At 36.8% G+C, this 21680-nt stretch overlaps 1 protein-coding gene across 8 annotated transcripts in view; it reads right to left on the bottom strand.

Moving 5' to 3' along the window:
- CPEB2 (cytoplasmic polyadenylation element binding protein 2) overlaps window positions 1–21680 on the bottom strand; it is a 72256-nt gene that overhangs the window by 33823 nt on the left and 16753 nt on the right. For all 8 annotated transcript variants that reach the window (XR_009616525.3, XM_060655415.3, XM_060655410.3 and 5 more), the window contains one exon: window positions 6948–6998. Coding sequence is in view for 7 of the 8 variants with exons in the window: in XM_060655415.3 (XP_060511398.3) it covers window positions 6948–6998 (51 nt within the window). In the remaining variant the exon portion in view is untranslated. The remainder of the gene's footprint in view (window positions 1–6947; window positions 6999–21680) is intronic.

Here is a 21680-nt window from a genome sequence, read left to right as displayed (position 1 = left end):
GATACAAATTGTTCTTAGTATCATCACAGACTAGCACAGATGTTAAATATTCAGAAGTATGAAGCAGAAAGACATTTCAAACTACCTTATTAGCAGTTTACATAATTCCACATGGAGAAAAAACACTGCAATTTATTCTCCATAATAAACTACCAGTTTGATAAAACCCGCAACTTACTTTTAAATAATTCCTCCTTGCAAATCCGAGTACACAATGAGTATTTTTACCCTGGAATTAATATATGAAATCAAAGCAGTAAACTAAAACAAAAATCACTGTTAAAATCAAGATCTTAACCCATGTTTTATGAATTTTTTTTTTGGCCGGGGAAAGTTTCTTTCTGAATAAATCTCAAATCGAAACATATGTTAAGAGTTGTCAGAAATGTAGTCTTCCCCAAAAGTATAAAGCAAAGACCAAAGGAAAACATTTCACATCATTAAATACATTCTACTACAGAAGTTTTACAATGTGAGTCTTTAATATAAAGAAGTGTGCCCACAGGTGAAAATATAGGATTAATACCCCTACAGTAACCCTTAGTCATTACACTTTAAGTCAATAAATACAAGGCTTACAACAGAGTCTGTTATACAAAATAACTTCATTTGCATCTCTGCCTCTCCATTGTCTTTATTTAGCTGTAACTACTGCAGTTTTAACCTTTTTGGGAGCTCCAGCTACCTCACAGCCTAGCAGATTGTCTGACCTGTACATTAGTTTATATACAAGCTTACCTGTGTGTGTTTTTGTGTGTCTATCGAGCTTAGATGTACATTACCTGTATACATTACATATAGATTACCTGACATACATATTCGTTTAGGGTGAGGTAGGGGCGGAAGTGACATTTAGAATTTTGCTGTGGAAATCCTGGAAGACTTATAAAGGCCTTAAAAACACAGGGTCTCAAAGAGATAGCGGATCAACTATGGAAAATCGAGTAGGAATTTTAAAAGAGCTGTCAAAAACAGACTATACAAGAGTGAATTCCCTGCAGTCTTAATCGTTGTATTAAGTGTGGAAATGGTCAATAGGCTCCCAAACGGTCACAGCACAAGTCTAAGAAGTTAGGCTTCCTACTTCTCTCCAGGCATGATCGAAATGATATTAATCCAGTATAGATTTGCTTTACGGAATTTCAGTCATGGGTGTAGAAGACGGATCATTTACAAAGCAAATAAAACTACTCTCATCAAGTTTAAAGTCAAGTTATGAATTATAAGGAAGTGATAACGTGGTCCACAATTCCTGACCTATTGAGAAAATTAATGACACGACAACCAGTTTATATTCTCAGCTGTTATGTTCTTTGCTGAGGCTACTCAATGCTAAAATAGTCAAAATACGTATGAATGTTCATAGCATCTTAGGTCTCATCTCATTCCTAGGCTTGAACACATTATTTAGAAGAGTTCTCCAACTACCTCATACCTGAGGAATTTTAGAGTTCTGTAAAGAGCTATTGCACTTATTTTCTGGACAACTCTCAAATTCCAGCTCTCTACATTACCAAAAATAGAACTGCCTGCAGATGAAGCTAGATCATGTGAAACACTTCCTATCCCCTGTCATGGAAAGAACCAATCTGCTATCATCACACTAAACAACGGAGTACGGACTCACTTTCCTACATGAGATCTTCTTATGTGAATTTCTGTTCCACCATAACTCGGATTCAGAGTTATCAAAAGTTCCCAATGAGAAAAGAAAATCATTAAATTACTATTCATTAAGTTTTAATTAAGGAAGACTTCTTTAAACAATATGCCCCTCCAAACTCATTTAGAATAGGACTTAGAAAAAAAAGTGAGCAATTTTTGTATAAAAACTATTTAGAACATTCAATTTCAGTTACCTAAGTTTTATAAAACTTATTACTAAAAATTACCAGGCATTCAGAAGTGAGGAACTGGCTATTTAACACACGTGTGTAAATATGTGTGTGTGTGTGTGTGTGTGTGTGTGTGTGTATGTATGTTAGATTATATTTTTTTACATATATGTTTTATTTTATCATTATTTTTTAATGTTTATTTTAGTTTTGAGACAGAGCGTGAGGGGGGGAGGGGCAGAGAGAGAGGGAGACACAGAATCGGAAGAAGGCTCCAGGCTCCGAGCTGTCAGCACAGAGCCCGACGTGGGGGTTGAACCTACGGACCGGGCCGTGAGATCATGACCTGAGCTGAAGCTGGACTGAGGCACCCAGGTGCCCCTCCACATACATTTTTTAAGATAATAATAATAAAGCTTTGGAAAAAAAAATTTTTCCTACAAGAGTGAGTTTAAAATTTGGTCCTGGGTTATCAATAATCTCATTTAGGTTCTAACCCATTGCTACTAAAAAAGAAAAAGGATGATTCTGACATTCTCTTCAGTGTCTCTGTGCCCTTACATATTGGCTCTTAGCAATGGCTGTGGTACCTGATTTACTGCAGCTGGAGTAACAGATAAGGAAACATAACAAATTAGCCAGAAATATTTAGGTTAAAGTTCTCTTGGTGTGAAACTAAAGAAATTCTTATTTCTTGCTCTGAAAAGCCAAAACCAGGGAGAGAAATATACCCCCAAATTATCCTTTTCAAGATCTAAAATAAATCTGTTATCTACTCCACTTATTTCCATTAGCATAAAAAAGGATTACGTACTCAAATTTCCTATTTTCAGGACTTAATACAGTACATTTAGAGACTCTGCCCTCAGAAATACAATTTCACTAAGTTTTCTTAATTAAAAGATAAACATAACCTCTCTCCTCCCAAACAGTAGAGCAAGCCCTTGATTATAAACATAGATGTATATGGCTAATGACAGCAAATTTAAATTTCAAACTAGCTTGCATCCCCCTGTACTTCTGCTATCTGTCCCCCTTTTGAAAAGCCATATGTACTAATAAAAATATAAGCTATTTTTCCTTGGGAGAGGGGTGAGGGGAGCACAACATGATCCAAACAGATACAAGCACCTGAATGATACATCATTTTGCATTGGTCCTCACTGCTATGGAAAACAGGTGGTTTTATTTTGTTTTTTCCTACTGAGAATAAAATATGTGAGATTTATACACTTGGAAGTACAACATTCAAGCCGTCATTCTAAATTCAGATAGTGCTTGCATTTTGGTTTTTAGACAATCTACCCATTCCTATATAATATTACTTCCCTAAAGTGCTTCTGGGTGTTAGGTTCGGACTCCTCTACAATATTTATTCAATGGTAGCAGTCTCCACCATTTAATTCAACTTGATTTCTAGTTAGATGGAGGAACATGGTATGTTCAGGAGCCTACCTGCAGTTATATTTCTATGGCATTTTTTTATTGTTAAATTTTATTTTGTCTATACAACTTCAAGAGACATATGGATGTGGGATACTATCTCTTTTTCTGAGTTAAGAGAGGTTGAAATATAAGGATCTGTTAGAGGTATTTCACAGTTTTACCCAGTCTGACCAACTTCCTGACCTTTACCCCATTCCCTGTTTATCCGTTAAAGGAATATTTCACAGTTTAACTATAATGTTAATTGACCAGGAAGGCAGACTCATGAAAGCTTTTTACAACATTTGCCTTATCTGCATAACAACTACACTAGTATTTATAATATTATTTTTATTAAATGGACTCAAGCCTAGCACCTAATAATAGCCTAGTAACATCATAGATTTCTTCCAGTTCTGTGTTTTCTAAGGAATGTTCTCAAATTGTTATAGTCATGCATTTATTATAATATGTATTTGTGCGCCACCAAAGATTGTCTTGGGTACCACATGGGACATGTGCACCACTCCTTAGGGAGCACTGTGAGACAGTCATTTTGCTTTTGACCCACATTTTGTTCCTATATAGCTTCTTCCAAATGGGTCTCGTTTGACTTTCTGCAGTAACATAAGACAAACCTTCTTTGGTCACTACATATATGTTGAACATCCTTCAAATACTTGAAAACATTGGCTATGTCTTCTTTCAATTTATATTCTCCAACAATTTATGTATTCACAAGACAGGATTAATACTCTTTCAAAGTCATTTTGTCACTATTCACCATCACCCACTGTCACAGCTAACTCTCACTTTTAGAAACTGTTCTAAACACTTTACATGAATGAATTCCCTCATTTCTCAAAAAACAATCCCCTGAAGCAGGCAGCATTTTATCTCCTTTTGACATAAAGAATCTGAGTCTAACTGAAGTTAGGTGAACTGTCCAAGGTCATAGCAAAGTTAGGGTTAAATCCAGATAATCTAGCTCCAGAGTCTGTGCTACCAACTACTGTTAACTATTGTTAACCCCACCACCACCACCACCACCACACACACACACACACACACACACACACACACACAAAACCACTGACTTATAATTTATTGCCAAATACTGATTTTCAAAGTCAATAATGTTAGCTATGCTTATTGGTTAAGTAATACAACTTACTTAGTTGCTAATGATGAGTTCAAATCTGTGACATAATTTAAAAAGTAGGTCTATGTATTGAGATGCTACAATTCCTTTAATCAATAATATTTAATAATAATTTAGTACAGGCAGAGGCTTGGTATTGACATCACTTAATTCCCATATTTCCTAGGGAGACAATATGCTAAGAATATAGTTGAACTGTAAGAATTAAAAGCAGCTCAAGGAAAATTTCCCCTTACTCCTTCTTGCCATTTGCCTACTTCTCTCTTCAATGACCTTGATGTCTAGAAAAAATTACTTAAATTCTTAATATTCAAATACTTCCCAATCATAATAAATATACCCAATTTCTTGACCTCTGCTCCCCTCTTAACAATGCTCCCAAATGAGCAAAATAATTTTTTTTCTCTCTGGATCAAATTGTCCCTACTGACCTAAACACATTTTGATGTCCTAGTTTCATTATCTCTTCTGTCCCCTACTCCCTTGCCAGAAGAAGTTCAGAATGTCCAGGACAGCTCACTGTATCGAGCACATAACATGGCTCTCAAGTGGCAGGCCATGAAGAGTGCTCACATAATGAAAAAGCGTATTTGTCCACAAGGTTCAACTCTTGCCTGAAATAAAATATTCTTGTGTCTACTAGGTGATAAAACACTGATAACCTAACATCTAGGTTATTTATGAAGGCTTCAGGCAACCGATGAACTCAATTAGCTTAATAATATTTAGTGCAAAAACTGTGGCTCCTAAGCTCTTTGCTCATACATAACTGATGTATTCTATTGTGGTTGCAACATACTTCTGAATCGTGCTAGTGTGGTAGGCACACAGCAATCCCAGATCATCTGTGAATCATCTAACAAACTGTCTCATACAGCACCTTCCTTCAAATGGATCTTAACAGAGTATGTGAAATATACACAAATTCAAGTTTTTCTACTGACTTGTTTTTAGAAGTTAAAATGGAAATGATCTTTATCACACAGAACGTCCCAAAAGCAAATTATTTGAGGAAGTCAGGATAAATACATAAAGAGCTTGCTGCTTAATCCCATCGTTATTTTATAAATCAAGTCATGAGGATAATACAAAATTATGATCTATTTTCAGTTTGTAAACTCAATTTCATCAATGTAAGTTTTAGTCACAGATACAGAGTTTAGAGACCAGCTACTCAAGTGACGTGTTGTTTTAATTCCACGGTAGAAAAAAAGTTGACTGAAGAAGTCCTGGAATGCGATTTCTAGTGCCCTTCTGGTCAAAGTCTATGTAAGCACCATAATTCACTGAATTCATGAATGCGGCCTGCTGTACTGCTGTAAGGTCCAGCCCAGACACGGCCTCAGCTAGAGAGCACAATTAGGCCCCAGTGTTAGGACCTTGCCAATTTGACCTCTAACCATCCTTCAAGATCCTAACACATACCCCAGTGCTCAGATTACGCTGGCACGTGGTGGGCAACTCAATATATAACAATCTAAAGTTGAATGAAGCAATCAATCGCACCACAGACACCCTGCTTCTTCAATTTTTCTCTCATTCCAAAATTCTATCTGACACCTTGCCAATCTCCCAGGAAGCCTGGACTTTATTCCCACCCCTCTGTCACTAGAGTCTTTATTACTTAGTATAAGTTCACAAGGTCTAGCTTTACACTGGCCTTTTTTCAACCTTTGTTCCCCAACCTCCCTATCATCTGTTTTCAACAGAGCTTTAGTTGAAATAGAAGAGCCAAGTCATTCTAATGATATAATTATGTGTTTTTTAAGTAAGACTGTCTATTTTTCCTTCTTTCTACTTCTCTCTCTTTGTCCACCCTCTGATTTAAAAATAGCTGTATGAAGGATATTTTCACCTTCCATGTCTACTCCCACAGTCACGGGTGTGCTAAGTACTGGGACTTGAAAACAATGTTTGTCCAACAGAAGGAGAACAAACTTTAATGAAAGTTTATTTATCCTGTTTCTAACTCTGGTGAAGTTCACTGTGTAAACTTTCTAGTTAGAATAAATTAAGTTAGCGTGATCACCATATTTACAGAGTCACAAGTATATTCATTCCTTAGTTAACATAAGCACAAGTGCTATACTAAGTAACAAGTTCTACGCACTTTGCAATCATCATCTCATTTAATTCTCATAATAATCCTTGAGATTGTTATTCCCATTTCATAGATGGGAAATGAAGGCTCACAGAAGTTTCTAAACAAAATCATACCAAAAACTAGAAAGACAATATTCAAACTCAGGACGATCTCCAAAATCTGTGATCAATGAATTAAATCATACTGTCACAAATACATTGCAATAATTGCTTTGACAGCTAGAATTTATATGCCAGAGATCAGAAATAGGCACATTCCAAACTCCTAATTCTGCTTTCTGTACAGCAAACGCTGTAGCTTTATCTTTATACCTATAAAATATTTAACTTCTATGTATATGCAAGGTATAGAGAACCATGTACTCAATTATATTTATTTATAAAAGTCAACTGGAAACATAAAATGTTTGTATACAACTTACCATTTAACATCAACAGATTATCAGTTCCTGGATGTGGATAGCTCAGTCGACCTTTAAAAAGACAGGAAAGGGAAGTTTTAAGATTATGGAGCTATTTGAAAGGCAAAAAAAAAAAAAAAAAAAAAAGGAAAATGAATAAGGAGGAAATTACTGAAGACAGTATATTTCTTAAAAAAATGCTAATGTTTAACTCGAAACATATTAACCAAAATCATCTTTTGAGATTTGAAACCAAAACATAAAAGAGTTAACCTTAGTTCCCAGATCATATGAGGACAATGTGATTTCAGAGCAATGCCTAGAGAATAAGGCCTATTTGTTTTTTGAAATGTAAGAACAATATAGGTATCCTAGTCCTTCACACTTAATATAGGATATAAAAATGTTTAAATATTTTCAAAACTGTTTATAATTCTCTTCACAGCTTTCTTTTTCAAAAAATAAAACCTGAAGGAATTTATTATATTCCTAACTAAAAAACCACCTAAATATTAAAATAAAAAATGAGTAGCAAAAACTCATCACAACTTGCCATTTAATTCAACAGTTTTATATATAGCTGTATGTAAATAAGGAAGTTTGATAAAAACATCTTAAACATATTATTATAAATCATATTGCAAGTTTAACCTGTTCAAAGTTTACAACTGATATAATAAAAATATAAAAAATGAAAATACTAAGGTTTAAGAGCATAGTAGCCTCCTATTTCCTTTGAGTCATTCCTCATACGAGAGCTCTGCACTTGATACATGCGGAAAGGATGACAGGACCGTAGACCACTGTGGCAAAGAAAAAAGGTACGCAGGGACACACTGTGGTTTATTCAGCATTTCTACATCGTAACACTTGTTTGACTAAACGCCAACATTAAGGATGATCGTTGTTTAGAGTCCATTAAAATACAGGACTTTCCTCTAATGCCTGAATCTCTGATGGACTATTAGAAAGGTTCATTAAAATCCACTGAGAAAGTTACTAGAATGAAATGTCTGTGCGATGGCACGTCAGCAGTTTTCAGTGCAGCCCCTTTGCAGATCCTGTGATGGTGCAGGATGCACAGCCGCCAGAAGAGTGACCAGGAACTCTCCGCATGAATCTGACATGATTAGTAAGGAGTATAGATTAATTGTGTCTAGCTTTACCACCTCAGCAAGCACCCTACACACTCTGAGGCCCTGTATTACGCCCACACATCCCATACAAAACAGAGGCTTTTGTTTTAATTATGAAACTAAAGAACTTGATCACCTGCCAGTGGGGGAGATAATTCAATTTTAACATTAAAATATACATATTAGACATATAGTTATAGATATACACGTACACCTATGCATATACACACACTTCATCTGGGCTCTAATTTAACCGTAGCAGATTCTGTTTTTAGGCTCAACAGGTGAAACAAATGTTACTGTCCTTCAAAAGACAATGCACTCTTATTTACTTCTGCATTTCACATGACACCAGCTAAACTAATACAGCAGCCATACTCTAAAAACACACAATAAGTCTATTGTTGTTAATATTTTAGTACGGAGTGAGAAATAAAGACAGTACGTACAAAAGGTACCGAATACAGAGTTAGAAGGCAGAACTTTCCTAAACTGGATTTCAATATCACAGAGCATTACTTTGCCCCAAGTATCATAGCTTACTTTGGAAATATGCCTATTTCTAAACATCTTGTTGCACATGACCAAATTTAGAGAATAATTTAAGGCCATGAAAAAATGCTGTTATTTCTGACTTGAGATGAAAATCACAACCCCTACAAAAGTGGTAACCCGTACTGCTGTTCACTGTAACAAGCTCATTGTCTTGTATACCTACAAGTGTATAGGATGCAGAATATACAAATAAGAATGAGTCTCTGTTTATGATGTAGTATGAAAGACAGAAACAACTTCAATAAAGCCTGCCAAGTGTTAAAAGAATTATGTATAGCACGCTGTATGAAGAACACAAGGAATATTTAACCAAGGCCATAGATTCAGGGAAGACCTCCTACAAAAGTAAACTGCACAAAGCTTTAAGCCTGGTTCCACTTCAAAAGACACTCAACTTTGAATCGCCACGTAATTATCTTGTAACAGGTTGATTGTTCGCTTTACTTATCCCAAGACACAAGTATATTTTCATTGCTAATAGTCTTTTGACTTCTTGGCTCTGAATGGACTTAAAAGGCACACCTTACACAAAAACTTCAAAAGATAGATACCTATTTGCAGAATGTGTATTTGTATACATGTTCTAAAATACAGTACTCCAAACAGGAAAATCTCTCAATATAATTAGCCAAACACACCAAAATGAAATAAACAAATCAGACTTCTTTTTAAATTATCTGGTCCCTTTTCCTCAATCACAGCAAAATATCAATACATCTTTACAAGTTAAATTTATAGATAATTTACTTTTACCTGGGATACCATTAAAATTACTTCCACTAAGAACATGCCAACTTATAGTAATAGCTAAAATTTGACGGCTCGCTTCATGCCAGGAGCTTTTCTAAGTTCTTTTTGACCAATCGTTTAATCCTACGACGATGTGTGATTTAGGTACGACTATCTTCTCCTCTGAAGATAAAGACCCTGTGCAAGGTTAAAAAACTTGCTCAAGGTTACACCACTGGCAGATATGATCCTAGACAGCATGGCTCCATACTCTTAATCACTATCTTGTAATGACTTCCTAGTTGATAAAATATAGAGAAAGATAGGTATGGTTGGATATAGGGCAAATTCCTGTGCTAAATCCATTACAAAATTCATGGGATGATTATGAAGTATGTATTAGGTAACTTATACGTTAACACAGAAAAAACACACATTGGTATAAAATCGGTTCCTCCCTATTGTGTAAAAAGCCCAGTGGCGCAGAGATCGCTAGCTGCACACTGACACCTATACCTGTCAATAATGGGAACCCCAAATCCTAGATAAGCACAGAAGTGCCCAGAGTTACTCCCTTGTAGCTAACGTGTGCCCACGTGAGTAAGATCTGGCCAATGGGATGTAAAACAAAATTGTTATGTGCAGTTTCTGGGAAGTATCCTGGAAGGGAAGATCTTCTCTTTCCTTTACCTTCTTCCTGCTTGCTGGGATGCAGATGTGATGGCTAAACTGAATCAGCCATATTAGCTTGAGGCCGAAGCTGGGTGGTAAGGACAGCAGAACAAAAAGACAGGCGCCTAGATCCATGAACAACACTACCCTACTTCTAGGTGTGGTATTCTTTTGGAAGAGGAAAATACTTCTGTCTTGTTTAAGCTGCTCTGTGTTTTCTGTTGTCCCAGAAGAACCTAACCTTACAAATAAAGCCCTCTAGTACAAATTTGTGCAAACTGAATTTTAGGGAACCAGGTTATAATTTATTATTGTGAAAATATGATAAAGCATAATAATTTCATTATAGTTTTAATATGTCTACAATTAATGGGTATCTACTGCCTCTTGGCACTTCTTTTACATTAAGATACTATAAAATTTAAAATAAATAACTTTCAAAAATATGTATTTATTCTTAGCTATCAGTGAATAATTAGAGGACCTACAGTATCTTTAAAATTATCTTACTAGTCTATTGTCATTTTAATTATCTGTATAACACGTATAAACAAGGCAATACATGTTGGCCATTTTAGATGTATATTCAAGCAGCCAAAACACAGAAGTATGACAACTGCCTACAATTCATCACATATAGGCAAATCACCAATTACTAAAATTTGAAACAATGCTGTATTTAAAGACATGCAGTAAACTAAGCCAGCATTAAAAACGATTTCATATACATTTAAGTTCTTTCACCAAACTACCTACTTAGTCTCAATAAAATGCACTTAAAAATAGAGATGATAGAAAATGACATGTCACTTCTCAGATTTAACCATACTTTTAAAACTACAGAAATGTGAATTAGAAAGGATAAAATGCAGCAGTTTCCCAACATCTCTTAATGTTTGTGTAGCCTTAAGCTGAAAGTCCCAAAATAACCTCTAGCAACCCATTTGCTGAAGCATCGTATTTCCCTTCCCAGATATCACACTCTCTTGGTTTCCTCTCACTAGCTATTCCTTAAATACTCTCTGCTGTGTCTTCCTCCTCAGCTTTGCAAAATGCTGAAGCCCTAGTGTTCAGTCCTGGGACTTCTCTTTCCACGCAGCCTCCCTAGGTGATACCATCTACTACCCAAGCTCCACGCATCATCTCTGAGCAGATGACTCCCACATTTGTATCTCTAACCGCAACCTCTATACCTCAACCCCATACTTCCCCAGATTAGCACAGAGCACCGTCTTCCTTCCATATGGATGCTCATCCCCAAACCCTGGGTTGCCTCCACACCTCACTGTGTGTAATCTGTGTACAAATCTGCCAACAAATCCTCACTGCTCGATTTATAAACACAGACCTAGATCTGATTGCTCTTCACGGGCTCCTTCTTGGTTTCCCCAGCCCAAGCCATCTCTATCTCTTCACAGACTACTAGAATAACCTGACAGTCTAGTCTCCATTCGGCAGCCTGAGAGATCCTTTTCAAGCCTCAATCAGCTCAGGTTTCTCTATTACTCAAGACCCTCCCAGGCTTAGAATAAATATCTGGCCTCTCATCCCTTACCATTCTAACCACGTTGGCCTCTTTGCTGTTCCTCAAACATGCCAGGCATACTGCCATTTCAGGATCTGTAGATTTCCTCTTCTATTTAAAATGCATTTGTCCAGATATGACCAAAGCCTATACCTCTCACTTCATTCAGGTGTTTAAACGATGCCATCAGAGACCATCCTAAAATAGCAGTTTCTTTCTCTATCCCCTTGATACTGTATTTTTTTTCTTCATAGCATTGACTCTTATTATCTCCACCCTTCATTAAAACAGAAGACTCATGAGGGCAGGACTCTTGTCTTTTTTATTCTCTACTGTATCTCTACCATCTAAAACAGAGCCTAGTAGAGGTGCCTGGGTGGCTAGTTGGTTAAGTGTCTGACTTCGGCTCAGGTCATGATCTTGTGGTTTGTGAGTTCAAGCCCTTGTTGGGCTCTGTGTTGACAGCTCAGAGCCTGGAGCCTGCTTCGGATTCTGTGTCTCCCTCTCTCTCTGCCCCTCCCCCGCTTGTGTTCTCTCTCTCTCTCTCTCTCTCTCTCTCTCTCTCGTTAAAAATAAACATTAAAAATTAAATAAATGAATAAATAAAACAGAGCCTAGTACATAACAGGCCCTTAAGTATTAGCTAAATCGATGAACGAAATTATCTCATTCTATTATATGACCCATGAGCTTAATGGAAAGCATAGTACTAAACACGTATTTGTATGTGGGACATTCTCTCAGTAAACGTAAAAATTGCAGAGTAAGTTTTTATCAGTTCATTTCTACGCCTCTTAAAATGGTGAGAGGGAGGAAGACAAGTCTTGCTTTTTTTGCTCTCTGTCAAGATGAATTTTTTCCTTTCTCCACAAATATTCTTTTTTTTTTTTAAGAATACATCCAAAATATGATCTCCAAAGCCCCAATATTCACAGTTGATGATGCCAACCCATTCCTCATTAGTGATGATTAAAATTACTAAAGAACAATGTTACACATTCTGCCAACTACTTTCAACAGAAAAAAAAAATTTTAACCACATATTAGAATCATAAGGAGATTGGGTTACAATTATTATTAAACCAAATACTAAGAGAGGCAGTATGCTAAGATGGTTAAAAACACAAACTCCAGAGTTCTACCACTTCCTAGCATTGCCACTTGGACAATTATTGTTAGTAAGCCACAACAGTCACCCGAATGGAAGATAAAATATCTACATCTTAGGTGTGAGAATCATGTTTAATACATGTAAAGTCCTCAGAGCAGTGTTTGACATGCATCAAGTGCTTAATGCATGATATGTACCATACATTTTATATTGTGTGTGTGTGTTTCTTATACACACGAACATATTGTACAAATGAAAAGATTCTTCTTATATGCTTTAAATATAAAGCATTGCTCCCACTGGTTTGGTAGACTCTCCTCATATTTTATCATTGTCTATGCTTTACCTTTATTTCCAAATCTAATTAGAAAAAAAAAAAAAATGGTTCGTAGGAAGTCTGGTAAAATCCACTTAGAATGTGGTCATTACCAACCTTGAATAACTCCAATCTCTGCTCAGATCCAAGGGGCAGGACAGTCATTCCTGACCTCACTCCCAAATCTCAATGCAAGCCTCATAAAAGCCTAAGAATAAGATCATACAAATGCAGAAAAGACCCTTAGATCCAAAGTACCAGATCCCAAGAGAGCAACAGAATCATTCCTTAATAAAAACCATCGATCTGAGTTTCCACGAAAATTAATCTAGTTAACTCACTCTTAAAGCAGGGCCCCATCATAAATTTTCTTCACTGAATAATGATTTACAACTTTTAAAACTTTTATCTAATTAATATTAGAAAATAAACTAAGAAACATCATGGAATATAGAATATCAAAAAGTTTGTTTCAAGTAAAGTATAACCACAAAAAGAAAGACAACAGCAACAGAGGCTAAACTTAAGTCATTAATCATCATAATGTGTCATCATAAAGTTATTCCAATAAAACTGGTACTAATTAAGATCCATTAAATTAACATTAAAATCAGGTTGGACTAATGGTTGCAAAACTTTAACCTATAATAGTTGTATAAATGAAAATAATATTAAGAATAACAAATGGGCAATCAAGCATTGCCAGCAGCAGTGTTAAATGGCATAAAACCTAAAATTAAGTCAGCAATATATACCTAGAATCTCAAAAATATATATATTAAGCCTATTCTATGGGAATAAACACAAAAAGCTCACTGATTTTCATTTAAGAATTTGAAATACCTAAATTTCCAACTGTAGGGAAATGGTTATGTAAACTATTTTATATGCATGTAAGTAATTTTTAAAAGTTTTAAGTAGATATTGACAAAAAATATGACTCCTTGTAGAAAAATGTTCAATCGTTCAACCAATAATTTATTGAGCCCTTTCTATTTGTTTGGAACTATAATAAATGTTGACTCAAGACAGAGCAAAAACAGAGGTGCTCACTGCTCCCATGACACAGTGTCGTGTGAAAGATACATTAAAAAAGAAAACAAGCTACTGAATCAAAAATAAATGAGCAAGGCACTCCATTTAAAAGGAACAGAATTCTTTAACAATCTTTAATAAAGTAAGCTACTACTGACTAAGCATGTTGGGGGGCTTCACCAAAAAGATAAATAGACTAGGGATTACAGAGACTTCCAACCGAACATGGACGACTGAATGCCTGTGTCCATCTTTGCTGCTTTCTGAAACCCCTAAAAATGGCGTCATGGAAGTTTTAAAGAGGCATAACCCCATCAGGACAAATAAAATGAGACAGGATCACAGAAGAACTATGTCACCAAAATTTTGGAAGCTGTGAACAGGAATGGTTGAGTGGTTAACTGCCTGTGTAGACCAGAAATCACTGAAATCTCTGACACCTATACTGGTGCGTGCCTGGGAAGACTATCCAGAAACAAGCCATTTACCACAATAGACACCTGGAGAGCTTCCAGAATAAGAAGCTCTAGTTATCACTACGAGTAGATGTGGGGTGGAACTGAACACGGGAAAGTCGAGGACTGCTTTTTAGTTTTTAAAAGAATCAGAGAGACACACAGCCCTCTCTCTGGCTTTTCTAAGAAGGCGAGAAGTCAGGCCTCTAGCTCCCAGACAGAAGAATGGACGACATACATCCGGTGTTCATTTCCCAGACTGAAAGAAAAGACCTAGAAACAGACATTGTGGGAGTTCCACCTGGTTGGCTTATAGCAATGCTCACTGGTTTGTCAATCCCAACTACATACACAGAGCTTCCAATCACCATTTTTGTGTCTCATCTTTAAAAATGAACAGACATCAAAGGTCCGTAAGATATGTGATGAACACCTCCAGCATGAATGAAAGAACAAAACCAAACAGAAAAGAGGAACGTAGAAGTATAAACAGTGCAAGGAAATGGAAAAATAATCCACAAACACTACAATATAGTGTTTAAAGATAAGCACACCAGAAAAACAGTATCAAGGAAGAAAAGGAAAGTTCAATGACTTTTTTAAAGAGGGTCCTAAAAGTTCTTCAGAGAAAAATTTTGAAATAGAAAAATCAATAAAAGGGTTGAAGAGTAACAACTGAGGGAATGTCTCCCAAAGTAAAACAAAAGATAAAGCAATGGAAAACAGGCAAGTAGATGAATATAGGAGGTTAACTATTTGAAGAACAGGATTTCCAGAAAGAAAAATATTAAAAATAGAAGGGAAGAAATGATCAAAATGCCAAAAATGTCCAAGAATTGAAAGAAATGCATCTCCAAATTAAAAAGGCCCAATGGATGTTCAGTGAAGGAAATAAACAAAGAAATGGAAGGAAGGAAAAAAGGAAGGAAGGAAGGAAGGAAGGAAGGAAGGAAGGAAGGAAGAGAAAGACAGGGCTCCCCCATGCATACACATAAGAAGATCCATATTTCGTTATTATGAAATTTCAGAACCGCAGGCATGAAAATATCCTAAAAGCTTCCAGAAAGAAAGACAAAAATTTTAAAAACACAAAACAAGGCAATCGATCATACAAATTAACAGATATCATGATGGTAATACACTTATGGTAACCTTGAGAGGTAAAAGACAATGAAGCATGCTTTCAGTGTTCGCAATTACAAACATGTAATTCCACACCAGCCTATCATCTTACATAGTAGAATAAACACGTTTTCATACGTATGAGATCTAAAATGTATGTCCCACCTGAAGGAAGGTACTATAAAACAGGCCCAATAAAACAAAGGTATAGACCACTAAGAAAAGGGTATAGAGATCAGGACAAGGATCCCACAGGAAAAGGAACTCTCAGCATTCTAGAAGTCCCACAGTGACAGTTATGAAAGGCTGCAGAAGGATGCTTTCAACAGCAGGAAAAAAAAAAAAAATCAATCTAAGATTATTTGATGTTTTTAGAGGTACTGAAGGAAGCTTCAGGGTTCTATTGATAAATTTTGGGATGAATCAGTGACAAGTACTTAGATAACAAAGCAATCAAACCAGAAGAGACAATGATTAATTCTAAGAAAAAGAAGAAAAAAGTTACATTACAGTACAAAACAGATGAGGTTCACCCATGAGTATCTGCATTTTCATGGCAAAACACCTCTTGATTTAATGTTTATTTATTTTTGAGAGACAGAGAGAGACAGCATGAGCGGGGGAGGGGCAGAGAGAGAGAGGGAGACATAGAACACGAAGCAGGCTCCAAGCTGTCAGCATAGAGCCCAACGCGGGGCTACAACTCGCGAGCCGTGAGATCACGACCTGAGCTGAAGTTGGGTGCTTAACCAACTGAGCAACCCAGGCGCCCCAATACACTTCCTGATTTAAACAAAAATGATCCTATAATCATTTGGAGAGGACAGAGCAGGGTAAGTGTTGGGGGATGGGCAAGTCAAAGTTCACAGTCAACAGATAATACCAAAAATGTAGGAAATTTAGAAGCCTCAGCATATTATTAACAAACGATTACATGAAGAATCCATTAAAAAAAAACACTGAAAGTTAGCTACCTACCTCTAAGGAATGGGGATCTGAAGCAAAGAGAAAAGAATGAGAGAAGACTTCTATCTTTTGTTATAGAAGCCTTATGGCACTATTTGACTTTTTAACTCGGGTACATATCAAACCAGGTTTGAGGGAAGATAAAAGATTTGACTACTGCAAATATTTTAAGCTTACATGTAGTAGACAAAGATTAGAAAAAATTATACACCAACATATCAAGCATGGTTGGTTATTTTAGTTTGTGGAAATAACTGATGATTGAAAAATTCTTCCAGATTTCCCAAATTTTCTTTAATGAACACATACTATTTTTTTTTGTAATAAGAAAATAAACATTTAAAAAAGGATAAAGTCCTATACTCTACAGGGAAATCCTTCATTAGAGACTCTCCAATACTCTTCAAATACTAAAAGCAACTAAAATTCATAGGGCTAATTATCCCAAGTACCCACTTTTACCGTGACAAATTCTATATGAAAAATGTTGTATTTCTTGACTTTCAACCTAAAAATAAGAGTTATAAGCCCATAATTAAAGTCTTAATGAAGATTTGTGGTGAAAACAGACTTTTAGTAAACCCATATAAGCTCTGAATAAATAAATGTGATTTTAAGAAAATTCACTGTGGTTTCTGAATGGTTTTAGTTTTTAAAGAAGAAAAACTGCATATTGTTGTAATTCAAATTGCTTAAACAGCCAAAACTGCCTGAAGAAATAACCATTTGTTTTCAAATTTAATAATATTGTTGCTAATTACATATTGTTGCAACTACCTGAAAAGAAATATAAATAAATAAAACTTAAAAAATCTCTATTCATGATACTATACTTCACGTAAATTTTCTAAAACAAGAACTTTTACAACCACATTTTCACAACTTCCTCTTTAATCTGCAGACATTGTCACAGAAAACAAAAGTTAAAATCTTGAAAATTGTACTTTTCTTGAGATGAATTCAATTCTGAGTAGTTTGAAGGGTAAAGTATTAAGGTATGAGGCATATTACAAGGATCAACAGCAAGCATCTCTTAACGTCAAAATAATGAAATGTGCACGGCTTCGATATAAATATGATTTTTTTCAAAGTTAATGATTTTTTTTCTTATTTATCAAGGCCTGTGGTCTGTAGGAAAAAATAAAAACAAATGAAATCCAGGGGAAAGTACGCACAAATTTCACTCCTTTTTAAAAAGAAATATTTTTGGGATGCTGGGGTGGCTCACTCGGTTGAGTGTCTGACTCCTGGGTGGGTTCGAGCCCTGCATCGGGCTTTGCGCTGACAGCGTGGAGCCTGCTTGGGATCCTCTCTCTCCTTCCCTCTCTGCCCCTCCCCACTTGTGTATCCTCTCTTTCTCTCAAAATAAATAAACATTAAAGAAAAAAAAAAAGGAAACATGTTCTTTAAAGATTGAAAGCATATATACAGCAATCCCTCCTTGATGATCTTTTTTTTGAAGACATGTTATTATACGTGATTTGCACTTTCTGGAACTCCTGAAAAGTTTACTCCAGGAAACACAAGTGGGCCGAAGACAAGTAAAATCTGTTCTGAAGGATGCCTTCCACTCTCTGCCAGAGAAATCAGTGAAGGCAGTGTACCAGGAGCTTAAGAGAATCAACAGAACTGCTCGGGCATATAGATGATTGGTATTAGTTTTACTCTGCACTTTGCTGTGTTTTAATAATGTCATTAAAATGTTTACAACTTCCAATAGATCTCTTTCATCTTGTTCCCCTGTTCCAGAGTGTCTCCAAGTGTGCTCTCTGCACAGGCCGCAGGGCACAATCTCTGGGACTGGGCTCCTGAAACCCGCCTGATACACATGCTCTCAGAGTTTGAGAATCTCTGCCCAGCTCAACACTTCCTAGGTTCATAAATGTAAATTCTCACACCAGAGACTTTCGGAAATTTATACAAGGTATTTTCTGACTTAGTACTACAAATTTACATTACGGCCAGCTGAAGAGAATCAGAGGGAAAAGAAGAGTAGAAGAAAAGAGGCAAGAATTGATTCGGTACTACCACAACCATTTAGCACCTTACACAGAAGCAATTCCTTATCTTCTCAGTGAAACAGCACAGATTCTACTTCGGGAGTCTTGGAAAATAGGAGCTTAGCAGTCAAGTGATAAAAATGATGCTAGACGCGAAAATACATAGTAAATAAAGTTCTGAAGGCATCCACTTTTAAACATGTGTTGCCATAAAATCCTACTCTAAATCCTTTTTCCTGATTCCTTTAAGTTGTTTAGGGAACACTGGTAAAGTCATTGTGAATTGCTAAAGCGGATACTTCCAAGAACTGTAATATTAAACTGCAACTGCTATCCACAGTTTTCGAATCGTTTTTTTTTTAGCTGAAATTAATTTTTTCTTTTTTTCCTCTTATCCTTTTGGGGAGGGGGATGAGCAAATTTTGGTAAAAATGCTTACACAGTAAGACATTTTTGCAGATTGCTCAGGGCAGGGAGGATAGAGAGCTTAACAATAATCACCGTCTTGTTCTTTTGTTTAAAGCAGAATGAACTGACCCACACATACATAGCAAGATCACAGATTATTTAATATAGGTATGCAAAAACAAAACTGCAAAATTGCAAAACTGCAGTTGGCAAAGCATGATTTGCTTTAAGCATTAAAAGAATCTGTATTTGTTCTTCCTTTGAAAAGAAAAATATTTGCCAAGAATGAAGACGGTCATCAGAAAATGAGATGTTAATGGCAAGAAACCAATGCAGAATAAATAAAAACAGATCAGTGTCACGAATACTAAGGAAAGCATAAAACGGTGTGTTAGTGCTCACGATCTGGAGAAGACAGCACCTGCTCCCTAGGGCTGAGCAGTTATATCCAGTTATAGCCAGTCAGCATCAGGTAGCCCTAAATGAGCTATGCCAGGACTGTCTGCTTTCAGTTCCTCAAATGTGACAAGCTCTTCCATACATCCCGGCCCCTCTGTCTAGCTGACACTTTCCGCCAGTGGTTTTTCATCTTTGTGCTGTTCAAGCTTAAGGTCTTAGCTTTCTTCACGCCACAGATGAATTAAGTATCTCTCTCCCTTTACTTATGACCTACCCAAGCACCTTATCATCTCCCTCCATGGCACTTCAAACACTCTGGTTATAGATTATGTGTATATAAACATTATATTAATGTATCACACGTATGTATGTACATTATACGTATAACTATAAGGTCTCTTCTTTCTAGCAGGCTGTAAATCCCTTAAGAACAGAGACTGTATCTGTTTTACACAATTACAGCCAAGGTCTTGGACACTGCCTGGTACAAAAGTAGGCACACTCTATGGACTAACGTGCATCCGGAACTCCATCTTTGTTTGCCGTCACTTCACATCTGCAGAGCCCCCATGAGACAAGACCCTTCCTACCTGCTATGCTAACCCACAGAACCTTAACAGTAAATAACAGAGGTTCCCCTACTGACCTGTAAAAACCACCGGAGAGTGGGAAAATGGAAACAAGCCGTAGAGTGAAGTATTCTGGACTTCACTGGGGATGGGAGGTGTTAGTACAATCAGTCAGTTCTCAGACCAGTAACCTGCCAGACTTCCTTTGGATTCCAGAGAGCTGCTTGACTGTTTCTCTTCTACTGACAGTAACTCTTACCTTGAGTAGTTTCTCTTTTCCTTTAGAAAAGTAAAACTGAATGCCAATTTATAGTTTCTGCCTTTATCTCTGTGGAAGTCAGCCTCCGTGACACCCTCCACTTATGCTTGCCTCCTAGTATTCACATCTCTTGAGTAGTGGCCCCTGCCCCCCCCCCCCCCCCCCCCCCCCCCCGTTGAGTAGGGCTGACCTATGTCACTGGTGGTAGGATGCCATGGAAGTGACGGTGTAAGACTTCTGAAGTTAGGTCATAGAAGACCCTGGAACATTAACCTCAAGTCTGGATCTTTGCTCAGGGCGGGGATGGGGAGGGGGGCATCCAGAAAATATACTGTGAGGACACCCCATGGAAAGCTCAACATGGTGAGTGACTGAGTTCTCCTACCAACGGCCTGTGCTAACTTGCCAGCCACATGAGTGAGTCACCTTGGAAAAGGAACATCCGGCCCCAGTCACGCCTTCACATGACTGCTACCTCATGAAATCCTCAGCCAGAACCAAGCAGCTAAACCGCTCCTGAATTCTAACCTACAGAAATTGTGGAGCCGATAAATGTTTATTGTTGTTTTAAGCTGCTAAACTTAGGAGTAATTTGTTATACAGCAATACATAACAGTAAAATCTCTTATCACTTAAGTTCATGTGAAAAATTTTCTAGAAGCTTTCATCATTAATAGAAAGGTAAACAAGAAATTCATTAAAAAATTTACACTGCAACTCCCTTTCCATTAGATCCCATAAGGAAGGCAAAGCACATGGCTGACCTTTGAAAACATTTAAAAAGGATAAAGTAAGATTAATTCTATTTTTTGAAAAAAAAAAAAAGACTGTATTAAACTTGTATTAAACAGTGGACAGAGTTTTCTGAAAGGAATGAAAAGATGAGATGGAAGAGACGGGACACAGGCTGCAGTGCTGCCCTGAAGACAAGGACTGGACAAACGGGGGAAGTCCACAGACTGGTTTCTTCTGTTCTGTCACAACCTTGCTTTAGCAGATTTTACCGAGGTCCCGCCCAGAGAAAACATGCAATGATCAGAGTACCAGGAGGAAGATACATGACAGGATGTCCCAGAAGGCAGTGAAGTCTGCACTAGTAAGACAAGAAGAGTCTTTCAGTAGTAGCTGTGGTGCATCAGGACCATTTTAATAGCCATTTGATGGCAGTATGCACAAGTACCGGTCTTCTTTCTTTCTCTATAGAGGTATCTCTCAATGTTTTTCTTTATTTATTTTTTTCTTTTCTTTCCTACCATAATAAATGTAGGATACAAAACACTCCCAATTAGAGAGTTGTGAGGTGCCTGGGTGGCTCAGTTAGTTACACCTCTGACTCTTGATTTCAGCTCAGGTCATGATCTCATGGTTGGTGGGACTGACCTCCACGTCAGGCTCTTGGGAGCCTGCTTGGGATTCTCTCTCTCCCTGTCTTTCTGCCCCTCCCCTGCTCGCTCTCTCTCTTGAAATAAATAAATAAACATTAAAAAAAAGAAAAGG

Source organism: Panthera onca, chromosome B1 (assembly GCF_046562875.1).
Source record: "Panthera onca isolate mPanOnc1 chromosome B1, mPanOnc1 haplotype 2, whole genome shotgun sequence".
Lineage (NCBI taxonomy): Eukaryota > Metazoa > Chordata > Mammalia > Carnivora > Felidae > Panthera > Panthera onca.
This window is presented reverse-complemented; position numbering and strand designations above follow the sequence as displayed.